We start from the raw sequence: 21372 nt of genomic DNA, 5'->3' as shown, positions 1-21372 counted from the left end.
AAAGTGTGAACTTTGCGTACTCCAGATTTGCAACATGGCAACACAAAATAGTTAGTAGGTTATATGCATTTTTATTGATGCCATCTTTCTTGTTTTAAAAAGTCGTTTAAAATGATGTACCACACTATGGGTGTTTACATTTAAAATATTAGAGTTACAACCCCTAAGGCGGGATGCACACCGGAGAAACGCGTTCATGAAAAAAGTTTCAGGAAACGTGGAACGAAAGTTGCTCGCAATCGACTGATAAGATTAAGCAGGGAACGTTTCTTTTGTATGCATGCGCGAGTGAAACGGATTGCATGAAACAAGTTTCATGAAAAGGGTTTCACGAAATGCATCCCGCCTTAGTCACCCCCTTATGAGGGGTTGAAATTATGTTGTACGTCAAAAGGTAGAGTATTTGAACATTAACTTATCTTGAAAGTTACAGTATTATATCCACAATAGTCTCCAACTTATTGAAGGGTTCCCATACATATTACTCACTCTGTATAATAGAGTTTAGATTAAGGTTGTGCAATCAATTTTTTTTTCTTTTTCTGATCTATTGGACAGGTTCTTAGGACATAATCTATGCAATTGAAATATTTTTATCAGCTTCTGTTGGCTAACAATAGGGCTTCAAAAGTCACTTTTTTGAGGCAGATGGTACACATACCCTACAAAAACTACTGGTCAGAAAAATCTGCAAGTCTCCGCTTCAATATAAAAAAATTACGTCAACTTAGTTTTTGAAAATCTGAAAAAAATTAAATTTTTATGCATTTTAAACTCCTTTTTTACATTCAATGTTCGTTCTATAGACTTCAAATTCATAGCAACTTGTAGCGCTGTTCTTGATGAATAAAGTTGATGCTTAAACTTCTTTTATAGACACAATGATAGCCGCTGGTATGTGTACCTTTAAAGCACGGTTTTACGCCTGTTATGCTCGGGCAGCAAGTGAATAGTACAGCTGGAGCGATCTAGCGGAATTAGTTTGTCCCTAGAGCTAAGCGCTCGACGTTAACCTATTTCGGACTATGTGTAACCTTATCTAAATTTGGGAGAGGAATAGCACCTTATTTTTCCTCTCCCTATCATTTTGATGATGCACTTATTGTATGAATAAATAAAGAATCATAAAGAAGTTGATAGGTGAAAAAAACACTACCTCTTAGCAATAATATTTTTTTTCAATCGACATTATTATATCACTTGTTTCCATTAATGCATACGTTTTCACTTAAAAAAAATAAATGAGATTGAAAACACAGTCAAAAATTTATCATCACTCAAATCTGTCTTCGCTCCTCCATATAAATATTAAATATTATACAATAAAAGATACAATAATTAATAGTAATTCATATTAGAAGTATCTTCGATAAGTAGATTACCTAGGATTTAGTAATTATATCCTATGAAGATATTGTATATAGGACACCAGACATAGTAATAGTTATACAATACCAAAAAAATATAATACTTTGAAAGATATTGTTGAATTTTGATAAACAATTCAAGAGCCGGTTTACGAGCTCGGGATTTAGCCAAGTCCTAGACTTTAAACAGCTGGAGTTAGAAAATTGGCTTTCCAAAACGGGGCATAGTCGCAGTCATTGTCATAGTCACGTTTAAATCAAATTTTGAAAAACAAGAACACAAAATAAAATAAAGAGAAAATAGTGTAAAGTTTCAGCTGTTTTGAATTATTTGAGAATGTCTAATTTCGTCAAGGAAAAACGTTTCCAATTTATTATAGAAATGAGAAAATAAAAACTACTACTACTGTTATAAAAGCTGCGACTACGCCCCGTTTTGGAAAGCCAATTTTCTGACTCCAGCTGTTTAAAGTCTAGGACTTAGCTGAATCCCGAGCTCGGAAACCGGCCCTAAATAGATGAAGAATAGTGATTTTGTTCAATGAGGAGCCTGTCTGTTTTTCAAACAAACTGAGCTGTCCCAGAAGAATAATAAATTATTAGAAAAATGGGGAGACAACAGGCTTAATCCAAAACTGTTTATTTTCTCCTGAATAAAATAGAATTTTCCAGAGAAATTGTCATTTCTATAAATCTAAATATTATTCCAAACTATACTGGTTGCTTGTTTAAGAATGTTGGATTTCACATTGAATTCGAAAAGATAATTGTTTGTTTAATGAGTTCTAATCTATATTTGAACTGTGAAAAAATAGGAAAACATTGACTGATTTCCATAAAAAAATGGTGTGTCTTTTCTTAATAACAGCTGAATCATGAATAAATCTAAATTTACTTTACAAATCCTGTAGTAATTTGTTATGAAAATATCATAAAGGGTCTTTCATCCTTCACGAAATTTCTACAATAATTGAAAATCAAGGATATATTTATTTATTTGAATATTACAATAGTGCGATAGTATCCTTCTAGCTGTAAGCTATTTGAGGGATAAATTCTAGAATAATATCCTTGAATATTATAGCTTTGGAATATAGAGCCTTGAAATATAGAGCTCTCAGAAAGCTAACTCTATCTGATGCTCCCCCGGTTCTATTGAACAAAACCAAGATCCCAAAACTTCAATCATTTTCCAAAATTCAACAATATCATACTTTGCCCCGGTTGCACAAAAACCGGTTAAATTTAACCGCGATTAATCTCACGAGAGCCAATCAGTGAAGACAAGCTCTCTGATTGGTTCTCGTGGAATTAATCACGGTTAAAATTCAACCGGCTTCTGTGCGATCGGCACTTTGATTTCTTCAATTCTAAAAAAATTCAAATTTCACAAAAACGTTTCCTTGAAATGAGATACTCTAATCCAAACTAAATTTTAGTTTATTTACTGTAAACGAAAGCAATTTATTCGTTCATACACCACAGCAGTGGATAGGAACCCACCTAGAACAGTTATGGAGCATCATAACACAGTTCCTTCCTTAAGGGTATTTTAATCAGTATTATAATATTATCGTTAATCGTATGTTGTCTTAAAATGAGGTATTTCACTAATATTTAACGGAATTTGGTGTTTGTCAGAGGGGGGGGGGGAGGCTTAATACAAAATACTACACTCAATTCACAAATAAAATAATAAATACAATTTGTTATCAATATCAAATAGTGTCAAAATCGTCCAATATATAATACAGTAGATGTGAATTAGATATTCTTATTAAACCAAAATTTTGATATCTCATCCACTATTACAGTATTTTCAATTAATGAACCATCAAATTTTGAAATGGTATTTTTTACATACACATGTATATAATATTAGAACTCCAATTAAACTTTCCGATAGCCTCAAAGTTTTATCAAGAAAAAGCGAGGTTTTTGTGATTTTTTAAAATTATGAGCATTTTTTTGATTCATAACTCCCTGAAATTACATGTTAAGTTAATTCCAAAACAGCTACTGCTACAAATGTCTAGTTTAATTATGCAATAAAAATAGTTGAATTTAGTTTCAAAATTTATCACAAAATTGAGGTTAATTAATTTTTACTAAGGCTATATTTCAATTGGGCTCTTTTCCTCTAGTAAGCTTAAATGGAAAGATATTACTGAGGAATTTCAAATTTTTAGTTTGTTTGATATTACTAAAGTAATTTAATTGAGACAATTTATTCAAATTTATTAAACATTTCATGTGTGAAAGTATTTCTGTTTATATAATAATTGTTATTATGGTATTAGGTCTACAACAAAATAATTAATTTTGATTTTAGTAGTTTCGTTGCATTGCATAAGATGTGTCTTGTACATCAAATTCAATAGCCTATATTTTCCGTGATTCTTTTTTTTTTTAATTTTGTTGCCATTAAAATTTTTTTTTAAGTTTAATTCTAACTCAACACTCATCAAAAAAGATAATTATAATACTATGAATAACACTAGTGGATAATAATATTTCTGTTAATAATATTAACATTTCTATTAATAACATTATTAATATTTCTATTAATAATATTATCTGTGGATAATATTATTAAGTGTAAATATTATTTCTGTACTTTCTATTGGATTTTACGACCTCAGTCGTGGTAATTTAAATATTATAAATAATATTATTATGATGTTTAGGTAACCTTCACTATTTTAAAGCGAATCTTCATGAATATTCCATTATAATTATTCAGATCTTTACATACCTTAATACTAATTTAAAACAATGCAATGATATTTCACTGCATCTTCTTCAATTAGAATGAAAAACAACTATTTACTTCTCAATTTTGTTCTAATCGTCGTTCAATAATAATTTTATCGCATCTTCTATAATTTGAATGATAAACAAAGATTTATTTGTCAATTTTGTAACCTTATCTAAATTTGGGAAAGGTAAAGCACAAGGTTACCTTGTTTTCTCTCTCCCTATCATTTTGATAATGAACTTATTGTATGAATCAATAAAGAATAATAAACACCTGAATAAACATTTAATAGTTATTGTTGGTTTAAACAAATAGCTGTTTTGGAATTGCCGGTTTCGATCATTTTTATTAAAATTTGCTAACAGTTTAAAATCAGGCTGAATGGTAGGAGCAGTACTAGTAATCTATAGAACGAGCTATTTTAAACTAAATGATAGAAATATCGCATCCAAAACTTCTTAAACGATCAATTCATTTCTTGAAAGGTCGTATACATAGTTAGGTATCTTTTGACATTGTTTTCAATATTGAAATACAGTGTTGTACGAAAATAATAATTCAATTCAGAATACCTACAAGAATTCACGATATTTAGCAGTGTTTAGGAGCAAATAACCTAAATTCAGAACTTAGCAAAGATATGACTAAATATAATTCAACATAATATAAAGGATTATGAGTTTGCATTTTTTTTATAAAATTTATAAATACAGATTTTTTATAAAATTTATTAATACAATACAGAGTAACCTAGCATGTCACGCTGGAGTTCGAGAAATCAGGATTTATCAATATTCATACTTTACAAATCAATATTAACTTACAGGTTGATTTTTCAATCAATAATGATCAGTTATCAATTAATTGACTAATTCTCTGATTAATATTAATAAATTAATGTAACCAAGCTCAGATGAAAACTTGAATAAAATACTCATCTATTTCACTATCTCTGACGATCTGCAAGTTAATAATTGGTTTTGAATTATTTTGATTAGTCTAGACTGTAGTGTCGTCAAAATAATTCAAAACGAAAGAAATAAAATGATGAGCATTTAAAGAAAACTTTTTGAAAACATAATTGAATTTTTGAAGATTTAAAAAAAAGTGACCATAATATTGCAACGCAATGATGAAATGATTAACAAAAGTATTGTGATGAGAATCTATACTGCTGCGTTATAATGAATCTATGGAACAAAACTTTTAAATGTAGAATTAAAACCCTATGTTGTAATTATTTATCCAATGGATAAATTAATAATGATATTCGAACACTAAATAATGTAACACACTAGAAACACATAAGAAACCTAACATCTCAGATAATGGACTTAACTGGCATTAAATTTTAATGAAACACTTATGAAGGTTTGGAAGTACACAATTCCAAAATAGATATGAATTTCATTAATATGACGAAAAATATTCAAGCATTTTGAAGTTGTTCTACGTCGACAAGAAAAAAATTTGCATAATTTCTTTTTTTTCTAGTAGGCAAAGCTGTATGAAATTCTTGTTTCACTCAGATAAATTGGATATATTTTCTGAATTATTTATTTTGAATATTTTCTTAATTGAATATTTTCTGAAATATATTTCTCAGATATATTTCTGAATTGGATACATATTCATGATAAATTTCTAACAGCAATATCGACAATACAGACCTTCAATTTTCAAGTTTGCAGTAGGTATAAAATTCTTGTTTCAATATTATGATATTCTCAAAAAACATATTGTTTCATCCAGTATTCCCAATTTAAAACGTATTTTTTACGTAAAAAATACTTACATTTTTGGAATTTTGACATCAAGAATGTCTTTCATCCATAGGAGGTGAGTTTTGGAGTTTTTTCAGAGTTTAAAATACAGTTTTGGAGTTCTGAAATTTAGATAACAGACTGTTTTTCCGAGATACAGTGGATGAAACTGTAAAATTCAACATACAATTCAAATAAATAATAAAACTGTTAAACTTTATGAATTATTAAAATACTATCGAAATCATACTATCCCCCTCTATTATGTAAACTGAAACAGCATCATAAGTTTGAAAGAAATAAACTATTTATTCAATTGTTACCATAGATTTATGACATTGGGCTGGTTCCGCTCTTAAATGTGCTGTATTTATGCGAACACCAGCTGAGGTTAGCTCCGCTCAGGAGTGTGCTGTATTTATGCGCCGCTCGTTAGCTCCTTCGAATTTCGTTATTTGTTGATGCCTTTAACCATTCTACAAATTCGTCTAGCATTACTGGCCCTGCAGAAACAAAAAATAAACAATTTTTACTATAATACATTTTTATTTGATTTCTAGAAACATGCTTGTAGAAGCTATGGTCTTCGGCTGTTATGCCATTTCGTGGGACACCTGTATTTAAGACTAGCTTGCCCGGCAAACTTCGTACCACCAAAAAGTCAAAGTATCTTGTGTCACACTTAACTTTATTTTGTGAATCATGAAATTTATCTGACAATCAACATTTTCATTCACATCTCAATACGGACTTCCTATGTGGTAAGTCATTCCGAAAACATATTCTTCTCAATCAATTTGTAGTAATATCATAGAGAAACAATAGTGTAAGTAGATAACCCATGGTATAGAGAATTTATGTCGCAACTTTTTCTGTTATCTCAAGCGTATTACTATGGATTATTGTCAATTTTTACTGTTTTGTTGGGGTGATAGTGTATGAACGGCACAATTTGAGAGACTACCAGCGTCACACAGCTGCATAGGAAAGAACTACGTGAACTATCGGCTTGGGATAACAGAAAAAGTTACGACATAAACGCCCTATACCATGGGATATCTACTTATGCTATCGTTTCTCTATGGTAATATCTATCAGTAAAGTGTTGAATTAAAGAAAAAAAATCTGGTGAGGTACACTCACACAACTTTCCTTGCTCATACTACGAACAGACTTCTGTATAATTATGTGAATATATATAATTGTTTTCAGAGTACTTTTTCCTTTGTGTAAATTGTAAAATTTGAAGATTTTTTCTAGTCGTCATTTTTTAAGAGTCGTCAAAACAGCTGTTCTACATATGGAATATCTCGACTATGTGTTCTTTTTATGAACTGCGCTACCTACCTACCTCATGCACGAGAAGGAGGTTACTAAGTCCATTTCTCAAGGATGGGGTGGACCCCCCATTAGTTTACTAGAAAGGAGACTCATGCCAGTTGATAAAGCTGATAAATAACTATACAGGGTATGAATTTGAAAAAAATCGGTCAAGTTATTTTTGAGAAAATCGTAAAAACATGTTTTTTTTAGTAATCATCCGCAATTTTTCTCAAGAATATTACGGAGCTCCTGCAATTTTCCCAGAAATGAGACTCATGCCAGTTGATAGGGCTTATAAATAGCTATCCATGGTATGAATTTGAAGAAAATCGTTAGAGCCGTTTTCGAGAAAACCGTGGATAACATGGTTTTTTAGTCATTATCCGCAATTTTCTCAAGAATATTACGGAGCTCCTGAAATTTTCCCAGAAATGAGACTCATTTCAGTTGATAGGGCTTATAAATAGCTATCCATGGTATGAATTTGAAGAAAATCGTTAGAGCCGTTTTCGAGAAAACCGTGGATAACATGGTTTTTTAGTGATTATTCGCCATTTTTTCCGACATTTTGAATTCAATTTTATTGAATTTCTTATTGTCGGATCCTCATGGTATAAGGACCTTAAGTTTAAAATTTCAAGTCAATCGGTTGATTAGGAATGGAGTTATCGTGTTCACAGACATACACACACACACACACACACACACACACACACACACACAAACCAACACCCAAAAATCATGTTTTTGGACTCAGGGGACCTTGAAACGTATAGAAAACTTGAAATTGGAGTACCTTATTTTTTTTTGGAAAGCAATACTTTCCTTACCTATGGTAATAGGGCAAGGAAAGTAGAAAAGGTTAAATCAGTGTCTCAAAGATGAACTTAATGCGCTTATAGTTGTTGATTGTCAATACATGGTTCAGGAAATATGTGATATACGATGAATCACAGAGAATTCCATATTGTTTCCATCTTCCATTTTAGGATGAATATAAACTAAGATAAATTAAAAAAAAATGTAAATTATTCTGTCATTCTTCAGTAATTAATGTATGCAATATGAACAACTCTCTTTCATGAGGTGAATAATTTTTTCCAACATTTTCCAGTTTCTCAATGATAGTGGAGTGATTATTTGTATAGGTCTTCTGAGGAATCATTATTTACAGCTGGTACTAATCAACTAAACTTCAACTCCAAACTAAAGTATTAATACCAGTACACAATTTATCACAGGGTGGCCTGTTTATTACAGCTGGTAACTTTAGATGCTAAATCATATTATCACAACATGATCTTGAATCATGATCATCTTCCCGTTCTTCGGTAGCCGCTCGGCCGACACTTTCGAAAAACATAGGTCTGTAAAATGGATTAATAAATAATTGTTATTAGCCCCCCTATTATAATTTCTGGTCAGAAACCATCCCCAATATTCACACAAAATATTCCCAAAGTTTCACGCCGTTCTTTCAAGTGGTTTCTAAGTCTATAGGGAACAAACAAACAAAGTAACAAACTAACACACAATCAGACATTCATTTTCATAAATTATAGATAACATAAAATGATTCATGATTAATCAATGAGTTTTGATTTTAGGTCGATACGTACGATGTCTGTACATCATACGTATCGATTGGCATCAAAAAATCGATATATCTTGAAAACAAAGGTCGATACAAGAGAATTTAATTGAACATCACTGTTGTTGCAGATTGCATGTATAGTGTGGTCCACGTTATAATGACAGTATTTGATTAACTTTGATGTTGCTATCCTTGTCTATCATTCGATAAAAAAGGTATTACTATCCTTTTATAGCTGCCGCAACGATGCCAAATCTGTTTTTGGCAATGTAGAAATATAATTAATTAAATTAGTAGAAGTGATGGTGATGTTGTGAAATATCTTTTTATTGAAATTCGACAATATCTTTGTTTTCTTATTATAATTAATAAATGCAGAGGCAAGGCAACGCTGTTCTTCTATCTTTATTCACTGCCATTATAACGTGGACCTCACTATAGTAGCCATGGTCTTCGGCTGTTACACCCTTTCGTGGGACTAATGACTAATGAATGGCTAATGCCCGGTTTCTCAGTCGTTCCATAAACTGTTTATCCATTCAATAACTTTATTGAATCGATAAATATGAGAAATGCGTTTCTAGAACGCTTCATAAACTTATTGAATCCATAAATCTCTCGATAAACTATAGTGCCGAAACTATCCAGCCTATTATGGCATATAAATGGAATGGATAAATGTATAACATTTTCGGAATGGATCAAATTTTCAGTTGACATCGAAAAATTAAGTTACAAAAATCTGGTGTGGCGCACTCACACAACTTTCCTTGCCGTTATGAAAATTGATCAACTGACGTTAGTGTTACCGCGCAACTCAAGTCTACTATTTGAAGATCTAAGCCAGCTGGTGACAGGACAATAACGCTGCAGACACACGAAGTCTGCTATCTCTTCATAGTGAATGATTTAATAGAATCAACAGTTTGCAATTTAATAATCTTATTTTCTCGAACTTCGAGCTTATTTTCAATTTTAGGTGAAAATGTTACTAAACATTAACTGTAGAGATTTTCATGCTCAATCTTTTCCACTTGAAATTTTTTGTTTAAACTGTATCTGAAGCCTGATAATTGGGAATCTAAAATCAAACTTTGCATAGATGGGGTGCAGCTCCTGAAATTTTTACAGATATAGGACTTGTGGTAGTTGATAGAGCTTATCAATGACTATTTTAGGTATAAATTTGATCAAAATCGTTGGAGCCGTTTTCGAGAAAATCGCGAAAAACCCTGTTTTTGACAACATTTTCGCCATTTTAGCCGCTATCTTGAATTGCATTTGATCTGAATTGTTCGTGTCGGATCCTCATAGTGTAAGGAACTTAAGTTCCAAATTTCAAGTTATTCCGTTAATTGGGAGATGAGATATCGTGTACACATACACAAACACACACTCATACACACACACATACACAAACACACACACACACACACACACACACACACACACACACACACACAGACAGACCAATACCCAAAAACCACTCTTTTGGACTCAGGGGACCTAGAAACGTATAAAAATTTAGAAATTGGGGTATCTTAATTTTTTTCGGAAAGCAATACTTTCCTTACCTGTGGTAATAGGGCAAGGAAAGTAAAAATTAAGTGTAGGTCACCAGTATTAAAAAAATAAAACAGAATCATCAAAGATGCAGTATTTAGCATTGCTAGCCTTTATCTGGTGTCAGCCATCTTGTTTTGGAGACATCAGCTAAAAGATGTCAATACCGTAGGAAATAACCTACAAATAGCCTCACAACAAGCAGCATAGAATAAACAACCAAGATTTGGTTGGTTACCATGGTTACTATTACATCATGGCCCGGTTGCACAAAAGCCGGTTAAATTTCAAGGCTGGGCGTACACCGATTAGTCAAGACAAGACTAGTCACGTTTAGTCACAAGACTTCACATAGTTGCTTATGAAGACATGTCTAATTGCAATGACTAATCAGTGTGAGTTGCGTCACAAGCAGCTATGTGAAGTATTGTGACTAAACGTGTCTCATCATGTCTTGTCTTGTCTTGACTAACTGGTGTGCGCTTAATTTCACGGGAACCAATCATAGAAGGCCTTTTTGCTAAGACAGGTTCTCTGATTGGTTCTCGTGGGATTAATCACGATTAAAATTTAACCTGCTTTTGTGCATCCGGCTTACGAAAGTGGCCGGTTTGGGATCATGCCATGTTGCCAGATACATTGAACAGATAAATCGTTCCATAGCTATGGAGTCTATAAATATATTTAAGAAACCAATAAAAATTTATTGAATAAATTGAGTTATTGAATCAATGGCCCATATGAATAAAACCAGAGCAAATGCTCATGAGCAAAAGCATATTGAGCATAAGGTTTTGCTCATGAGCAAAAGGTAAAAGCAAAAGCATTTGCTCAATTTTATATGAATAAGCTTTACCTTATACTCTTACCTTATGCTCCTGAACTCTGGAGCAAATGCTCACGTATTTTAGAGATTTTTCATCAGCTGATTCGCTTTTGTAGCCTTAGTTTGTTTTTTTAACTCACGGAAGCGCTAAATATGCAAGTAGGGTGCACCGCTTGTGTTTGCGTCGTCTGCCCTGTTTTCTATTTATGAATGGAGTTTTAGGTTAGTTGAGTTTAGAATTTTGAAATAATAGCGTGAAAAAAATGTCATCTCTATAATAATCTTCAGCATATTCTTATAATATCAATAGCCTTCTTATAATCGTCTACACTCTCATCTTCTTAAATGCCTATTTCCTATTTTGTGAAGGCTATCTTTATAACAGGTAGCTTTTGTATTTATTCTTTTGTAGGAATAATGGTGATATATATCATGGTTGAACCTAAAAAGAGTTTTATAGTTCTCAACTATTGGTTGTGATCTTATCTGGTATAGTTTCCTCTTCCTCATACGAATTAGTTGAGCCATTTTACTATGAGCAAAAAGTGATAAGCTGCTCTAGACTAGACTCACCTTTTTTGAAGCATTTGCTTCAAAAGTTGAGCAAATGCTCTAGTTTATTCATACAATTTTGAGCAAAAGCTTTTACTTTTGAGCAAATGCTCAAACTATTTTTTTGATGAGCATGAGCAAACGGTTTTGCTCACGTTTATTCATAGAAAATGAAGCAAATGCTCCATATTTTAGAAGTATGAGCAAATGCTCAACTTTATTCATATGGCCCAATAGCTGTATCATTATTTATTAAACGAATGAGAATACCGGGCATCAATCAATTAGTTAATAGGTTTGTAAAGTTTGTGAAGTGAATATTGATGTTGAGGAGCTTTTCCATAATTGAAGAGACTTGAGATTATGTCAAGAAATAAAGTGGATTTTCAACAATATCTCAAGTTTCTTCAATTTATTAGGTTGGTACATACATGCGCCATCCACATCATAGTTGGCCAGGTCGTGGTGTATGGTGCGACTGAACTCGAGTATGTTGGCCCACTGGTCCTTGTTGATAACCTTGTATTTGCTGTCCTCCAGGAAGAGGTTGAATTGGGCAAACAGTGACCAGTGCTTCCCTAGCAGCAGCTGAAGCATCGCCTTAGCTGTGTCCATCTCCATGCTCCGTTGGTCCTTGTCCTAAGACCATCAATCAATCAATCAAATTTCATTTATTCAAGTAGTTGCATATAAAAGACAAGCTTCACAACATTGAATCGTCACAATCAATAATAAACACAGAAAATACAATAGCGCAATGAGGAGACGTCAAAAAACACTGCCTCTAGGAGCACCCCCTGGAAGAAATCGATTAATTCCAGTTGATTTGAAGGAAATTTTTATTTTTTAATTTACCGAGCGAAGAGAAGTCTAAGATTCAAGTCGACGGTTTGGCATTTCTCCTTATGTTTTATTGTTTATATGTTACACGGCGAAACGCGGGGATAGATTTTCATGAAATTTGACAAATATGTTCCTTTTTTAATTGCGCGTCGCCTTATATACAAGGTTTTTGGAAATTTTTCATTTCAATGATAATTGACCGAGCAAAGTGAGGTTCAAGTCGACGGTTTGGCATTTCTCTTAATGTTTAAATGTTTATATGTTGCGCATTTACGGCGAAACGCGGTAATAGATTTTCATGAAATTTGGCAGGTATGTTCCTTTTTCAATTGTCAACGTATATAAAAGGTTTTTGGAAATTTTGCATTTCAAGGATAATATAAAAGGAAAAAGGAGCCTCCTTCATACGCCAATATTAGAGTAAAAATCAGACTATAGAATTATTCATCATAAATCAGCTGACTAGTGATTACACAGATGTGTGGAGAAGCCAGTCTATTGCTGTATTTCCATAAGGTCTATAGTTTCAATCCGGTACTTGTGGATGAGAATACTGCGTGAGGTCTACTGTTCACAGAACTACTAGTCCACAAGTACTAGCCTGATTGCCTGAAGTCCACAAGTACCTACCTGATTGAAACTATAGACCTTATGGAAATACAGCAATAGACTGGCTTCTCCACACATCTGTGTAATCAATTGTCAGCTGATTTATGATGAATAATTTTATAGTCTGATTTTTCTTCCGCCGTTATGCAAGGAAAGTTTTGTGAGTGCGGCATACCAGATTTTTACTCTAATATTGGCGTATGAAGGAGACTCCTTTTTCCTTTTATATAATCCTTGAAATGAAAAATTTCCAAAAATTTCATGGAAATCTATTACCGCGTTTCGCCGTGCAACATATAAACAATAAAACATTAAGAGAAATGCCAAGCCGTCGAATCTTAGACCTCACTTCGCTCGGTCAATAAAAGCGAAATGGCACTCACTCACTGACTCACTCACTCGCAGAACTAAAAATCTACCGGACCAAAAACGTTCAAATTTGGTAGGTATGTTCAGTTGGCCCTTTAGAGGCGCACTAAGAACGGATTTGAAAAAAAATCCAAAGATACGCCCAAAATCTGCTGTTTCCAGCGTTTTCTCAGCTTTATCGAGAGCAAATGAACAGAAATTTTTCAAATTTAGTACAGAAGCTCAGCTAGGGTGTAATAATGTTGTGCTAGAAGGAATTTGCAATAACGTCAAAGATACGCCCAAAATTAGCGGTTTTCCAGCGTTTTTTGCTTTTTCTCAGATTTATCGAGAACAAATGAACAGAAATTGTTCAAATTTAGTACAGAAGCTAAGCTAGGGTGTAATAGTGTTGTGTTTGAAGGAATTTGAAATAACGCAAAAGATACACCCAAAATTAATTTTTTTTTGCGTTTTCTCAGTTAAGTGTTTTTTATGCGTTTTCCCATCAAGTAATAGACAGAAAATTTTCAAATTTGGTACAGAGGTTTAGCTAGGGTCTAAAAATTTTGTGGTGAAGTGAATTTAATATTTCAAATTTGGTACAGAGGTTTAGCTAGGGTCTAAAAATTTTGTGGTGAAGTGAATTTAATATATCATCAAAGATAAGCCCAAAAAAACGTTTGGGCTTAAACGTCCCAACGTTTTTCTCAGCTTTTCTGCGTTTTCTCAGTACTTTGACTTTCTGATGGATTGAAGCATGCTCAATTGAAAAATGCAGGCAAGCGAAGCGAGCCCGCTGATCTCATTTTTGGACGATCCAGTCGGGGTCCAGGGGGTGGAGACCCCCCCTGCCTAGACGGATATGGCTAGCAAAGCGAACAATATTAGGCTAGCCTACTAGCCTAAATTTGGTAGGTATGTTCAGTTGGCCCTTTGAAGGCGCACTAAGAACGGATTTGAAAAAAAATCCAAAGATACGCCCAAAATCTGCGTTTTCCAGCGTTTTCTCAGCGTTATCGAGAACAAATGAACAGAAAATGTTCAAATTTAGTACAGAAGCTCAGTGTGATGACTTAAAAATGTAATGACAATAAACTACATTATTATATGTCTGATTAACTCACCCTGGCAAAGTCGTAAGCGTATCTGTATATACTTTTGAATGAGCTAGGATCATTTAGTAACGACCTCAAGAAATCTAATTTGCTTTGTATTTTTTGAATCGTGTCACATCTGCAACAGAACAATTTAATTATTATTAATTTAATTAATAATAAAATAATTATTATTTAATTATTAATTATTACTATTTAATTATTATTAATTTAATTATTACAACACACCATTTAATGTTGAATTAATGATCAAGTAGAGAGAAGAATTAATAAAAGAATACTGCATCGAAAAATGGAGTTAATGGAAGAAGAGAGAGAAAAATTATAATAGCTGAAGTTTTGCACTATAGTGAGGTCCACGTTATAATGGCAGTGGAGAAAGATAGGAGAAAAACGTTGCCGATCCTCTGTCTTGTCAATGCCATCCATATACGGTAGCTGATACAAGTTTATTGATGTAATATTAACTGTTCATTCTCGTTTAAAATAATCAATTTCATTTTATCAACCTTCCGGCAGTCAACTGTTGTAAAAAGTACAACAGTGTCAGTTTTTTTCCCTGCACAAAACTATTGAATGGGGTGGTGTCAGTGAATGAGTCACCTATGCATTCCAAAGCTTTCCCCCCATCACTCCACTGAGTTGCAGTATCAACCGAGCAATGGTTCAGTCTTTAGGTGCCATTTAGTAGCGACAGTGCATCTGTGCATAAGATAGGGAAAGACTGTATACGGGAGTAGAGGGGATTTGATACTTTAGACGGGCTTTTTTGCTCGAAATCCCCCTCCCCCTCTCCCCTCTCCGGGGAGAAGGATTTCAAGCAAAAAAGCTTCCTTAAACTGTCAACTCTCCCCTACTTACGGGGACTGTAAACGGACCAATAACACAGAATTGATGACTTTGCTTGATGTACCTTATTGGGCTATAAAATGGTAATCATCCAAATGTTCATAGACGTAAAATAATCCAAGAAGATGGAAATGTAATTATACAATTAATTATAATATGTTTTGACAGTAAACAGATTACATAACAGTTGGAAAAATGGATGTTGTAAAAAGTACAACACGCGACTGCTCGTGTGATTGAGTAGGGCGCGACTACCGGAAGGTTAAGCAAGAAATTAATTTTTTCAATAATCTCATAATGAATTTTATAATTAAGATGGAATATTTTGGTAATTAATTATTAATTCTACATTTTTATAAGACGATCTGGCAACAGAGTAAAGCGAGAAAGATATAGCGGTATCCGTTATGTTGAATGATAGACAAGGATAGCAATACCATTGCTAAAGAAACACTGCCATTATAACGTGGACCTGACTATAGAAACTTTATAGCGCGAAGGAATTAATTAAAAATGAGACAGCGAGTTTCTTATTATAAACTCTTACTGCTATTGTTTTGAATAAAATATGTACACTTATGGACTGCACTATGGAAGCTAGATTCACTCAATCACTGCTCTGCTCTATCCACGGAAATTACTTGAACAAGCACTACACTAATTAGACATGAAGGTGCTTACAGATATACGCGCCGCGAACATGAGCAATTCACTTTTAATCAGCTGACTATATCTGTATCTTTACAGAAACGGTAAGATACAGAAATAAAAAGCTTGGCATCAGCTGATTAAAAGTGAATTGCTCATGTTCGCGGTGCGTATATCTGTACGCACCTTAAGACATCACTCTTGGGCTCAACTCACACTTACACGACTCAGGTCGAGAATGGACTGCAACTCTAGTCTCTTTTCGACGCAGCATGTGTTTCCAAATGTTGACACTCAGACCAGTTGATTCTAGTCTCCGCGACGTTACCATTTGAAAACACATGCTTCTCGACTTGAGTATCGTAAGTGTGAGTTGAGCCTTGAGGTGCGTACAGATATACGCGCCTCCAACACGCTCCGCGCATGCTCCGTCTTCGCTCCGCAATCATTCCGATCATGAACGTTACGGCAGATGTTAGCTCTTCTCGCGTTCCACTCTTGCTCCCCGGTCGATCATCAATCGATCTGCTCGAGTGACGTTCGGTTGCGGCCGAACAGACTCCGCTCTACTCCGCAACCGAACGTCACTCGAGCAGAGCGATTGATGATCGACCGGGGAGCAAGAGTGGAACGCGAGAAGAGCTAACATCTCCCGTAACGTTCATGATCGGTGCGTGTACAGAGCGGGGGCGGAGCGATGGCGGAACGAGGGCGGAGCGTGCGCGGAGCGGGTTGGAGGCGCGTATATCTGTACGCAGCTCAAGACTCACTCATTAATTCATTTGTTTTTCGAAATTTTGATCTTTGTTTCAATATGAGTTATTCTTATTAATTGAATTTACTGTTATCTAAAGTGCGAGATAAATTACTTTTAACATGAAGAGGAGAAACCCATTTCTCCCTCCACAGTTTGTAGCGTAGACACAGACGGACATCCTGCGCACAATTGGATGCACCGTGTCATTTTGCTTCATGTTCTTGCGATGAAAACATCTCCGTAACATACACAAACCAATATACCTGCTGACCAGTACACTACTTGGAACATTGCCAGCAATAGCTGGAGGGGAGTGTTGGTGCGTCGCGTTACAAAGCTCTCTCACTCAGACACAAAAGAAGGAGAATGCTGCTAGGTAGTGGGAGTGATTAGTGGAGGATAGAGCATCGGACCTCTCCGTCTTCGAGAAAGAGCTGTGTTAAAAGTAATATTTATCTCGCACTTTAGTGTGAAATTTCAGTAAGTAGAATGTCACTATAGAAATAATTAAAGAGATTGTAACAGGAAAATGTACTAACTGTAGATCTGTGAGTCCTTTCAGCCATTCCTGCTGTGTGAAGAAGCCCATTTGTCTCGCGTTCATTTTCCAGGCCAACACCAGCATGACTACATTCTCAGGTTCCACTCCTATGTCTTCGCAGAATTTCTCCATTCCATCAGGACCTGAACACAAACAAAATATTAATCCATATTATTGGTGAGAAATGACATAACATGATTAAAAAAATCTTAAAAGTTATGATTAATAATTAATGTGGACATATTGGTGTAACATGGAATTGATACAAATCGTCCCACTTGATACAAATAATGTGGACATCACTATTTTGAGACAAGTTCTTTTTCTTCTGTTGTGAATGACTTGTCTGAGTGTGCTCTGTACTCTAAACCTAGCGCCGCAGTGCAGAATGGTTTCTCACAGCTTGGCGTTGTTGTCATTTTTGAGATGGGAGTCTGGCTTGGAAGTGTTTCGGCCGCATTGCAGGATGACTGTTAACGGTTGCCGAAAGATCATCAACTGGATCTTTTTCGTGATAGAGAAATTCTGATTGCAGATTCGTTTTCAGCGACCCCAAGTTTAGCCTAAAGGCTCAGAATGTCAACAATGTTTTTAAATAATTAAAAATCATCATGAAAAGTCATTAATATGGTAGTACACCACGTTTCTGGAAACTTTTTACTGGTGACTTGAGTTATTATTGACTCACAAAAATCAAAATAATCGTGAGAAAGAAAACTGCTGATGAACGCGAATAAGACCACCACTCCATTGTTCTATTGTCTCGGCTGCTTGGCTGAGCCTGGCTGGAGGGATCAAATAACCGACTGGTTTGATCTTTCGTCTGTCCGCTAGGCGGAACTACGCCGACCATTGCTGGGTGGAAGATGCTACTGCGGCCGCTCGCATTCCCACCAACGCTGCTATTACTTGCTGTCTCAGCGCCTAGTCCGAGTCAGACAAGCATCCAGCCTGCACTGCAGAGCTAGGTTGAGGGACTCTGTTAAATATTTCAGATATTGGAGCTCTGTGTGTAGGTGTGGGATCTCCATTAGTCTAGCCTAACTCATCAGGCTAACTTAGTCTAACTCAGCTACGATTTCACAAGGCTCGTTTGGCTGTGGTGAGGTCCACGTTATAATGGCAGTATTCGATTAGCATTGGTGTTGCTATCCTTGTCTATCATTCGACAAAGCAGATCAATAACAGAAGGGAAACTTCAGTCCTTCCACATTTCGAGTCGTTTTTTCCTTACTCTTTCACGTAGAGTTAGCCTACTTTAACTGCACGAATACTTAATCGGCGGTCAAAACCGAATCAAATTGGCAACTTTTTCGAATTGTAGTCCGTTTTTTATGTTGAAGGACGACCTGGGCGCGATTCATCTTCTACGTCTTTTCGACCATCTTGAAAACTCGTTAACCATTCAAAAAACACTAGTCCGCAATAAACATTTACTGCCATACATTTCTTTTAGTAAATTATAGGTTTTGGTAGCGGTTTTTCAAACTTTAAAGTGAAATTTAACTAGTAGTTCTGTGAACAGTAGACCTCGCTCATGAATACAACTTTCAATCTAATGAGAAGGACCAGTACAGTAAGTACAGTATATTGTGAATATTTAGCCATGATTGTCATCTATTATTTTCTCCATTGAAAGTGCTAGAGACACTGTTTCCAGGGACACCGGACTTATCAAGGAGTACCTTTATATCAAATACATACCTTTTAAATGAAAAAGACTACGAAATTGTCAAAAAACCACAGATTTATTGATACTCAGAAAGACCGGTTTCGGTCATTATCAGAGTTTATCAGAGATTGACAAAGGTGTAGTTACCGAAACCGGTATTTCTAAGTATCAATAAATCTGTGGTTTTTTTGACAATTTCTTGGTCTTTTTAATTTAATGTTAATAATTACCACAATATCAACTTCTCAACTACACAAAAAGGAAAAAATTACCTTTATACCTTTACATACAAATTTTTCTCTACAACTGCAGTATTGGACTCAAATACAATAAAGATTTTTAAAATAATTTATCCGAATAATTTGTTAAATCAATTTAATAATAATAATAAGATGATTCAATTTAATTATTCTATCTAATCATGATAATTTATTTTACAATGATATATTATTAGAATAAGATAAAACAATGTTAGTATTATGTGCAAAAAAAATCTGGCAGGAACGAGAATTGAACCTGGGTCCCACAGTGTGACAGACCACGGTCTAACCGACTCGACCACCATGTGCTCGTAACAATAGAAGCGAAAAAGTATGGTAATGAATTGCTGTATCTTCAAAGACACATCCATTCTGGATTGAGGTTAGTTCGCGGTTTTTCAAGTATTACAAGAAAACCAGAGGTTTTAACAAAAATCGTTACACATACGTTTCTGCGCCTTGTTTCAAAGAACTTGCATACCAAGTTTCATCCAAATTGGACAATAACTGCGACTGTAACTGCGGTACAAACAAACAGACAAAAGCCGAATGAGTCGAAACTAAGACCTCAGCTTCGCTTCGGTCAATAACAATTCATTGCTCTATTTTTACGCTAACCATTTTTCCGACAAAACAAATAAAAACGTAAATGAAGTTTATGACTGAACGAAGTTGTTTACAGAATCGAGACTGATTGCATTCGGAAGAGGAAGTCTCAAACTAAACAACTGTTGATCAATGTTGGTTGGCACATGCGCACTCGTTCCACAGCAGCGTCAGTCCCGTTATTTTGAGGTGCGCACAGATTCACGCGCCGCAAACATGAGCAATTCACTTTTTATCAGCTGATGTCAAGCTTTTTATATCTATATGTTATACCGTCTATGTAAAAATACAGATATAGTCAGCTGATTAAAAGTGAATGCTCATGTTCGCGGCGCGTATATCTGTACGCACCTTAATAGCCACAGCTCGTAGATGGTTGAGTCACGAGAAAAAACTCGGCTACCCTTTTTTCTAGTGAATGAACCATTACAACAGCATCTTATTTTCAATTATTACAATCAAAATATGTCAATTGTTGGTGAAATAATGTGAGGAACTCACCTAAAAGTTCTGGTTCGTCAGGTGACGTGTACTCCCTGAACCATGTTAGACATCTCTTTTGACTGAACGAGGAAGTGTCCTCTGATTTTGTATATCTACGTGTACTGTAACAACAACAACAAATAAACATGGTCATCATCAAAATTATCAACTCTAAACCCTTAGAATAATTTCCATATAATACTACAGTAATATATTACAAAGCAATGTAGATATTCTTCAAACTTATCAATTTTTCTATAAGTTAAACCCCTTAGAATGATTGTCATATATAACGATTGCAGTACATCGAAACTTATCAACTAAATAATTGAAACTCATCCTATTTAATTACTCAACTGATTAATTGTATTTTGATAAGATGCATGCGTCGTTATTTACACACAGTATCCCAATCTTATACCAATATCACAGTAATAGAATGACACAACAGTCATAAATAGAATTTAAACATAGAATACAGTCATGCGGTTATGTTGATACAGTATTTCACTGATAACTTCCTCCACAAAAATAGATGTTTCAATAGTTATTTGTGCAACTAGTGCGCAAAGTGTCAGTTTGCTGCACCGAAAGAAACGTTTACGCCCGAGCCGTAGGCGAGGGCGGAATGGTTTCTTGAGTGCAGCAGAGGAACTTTGCGCACGTATTTCACATTAAGTTTTTCTACAGTTACCATTGAATATGAAAGTGGGTAATTATGGGTAAAATTGCTTGAAATCCATCAAATGTTTTTCTGTGTAATTTTATTATTGATAAAAACCTTAATCCTAAAATCCTAAAGTCCTCAATGTCCTTGGTTATAATATATAATGAATAATAATTAGCGCGTTGTGCTGGTTGCACCTCTGCTCACTATAGCAGCCACAGCAGT

The 21372-nt window shown here is 34.6% G+C and overlaps 1 protein-coding gene across 1 annotated transcript; it reads right to left on the bottom strand.

Moving 5' to 3' along the window:
• Nucleotides 1-1157: 1157 nt before the first annotated feature.
• Nucleotides 1158-20602, bottom strand: LOC120348710 (DCN1-like protein 5; the record flags this gene model as incomplete). The annotated part of the gene is given in 5 exon segments (XM_039433483.1): nt 1158-6391; nt 12178-12385; nt 14674-14782; nt 17458-17602; nt 20499-20602. Coding segments are annotated over 5 exon segments (637 nt in total), but the record flags the coding sequence as incomplete, so codon positions are not given.
• Nucleotides 20603-21372: the final 770 nt, after the last annotated feature.

Source organism: Nilaparvata lugens, chromosome 7, assembly GCF_014356525.2.
Source record: "Nilaparvata lugens isolate BPH chromosome 7, ASM1435652v1, whole genome shotgun sequence".
NCBI lineage: Eukaryota > Metazoa > Arthropoda > Insecta > Hemiptera > Delphacidae > Nilaparvata > Nilaparvata lugens.
This window is presented reverse-complemented; position numbering and strand designations above follow the sequence as displayed.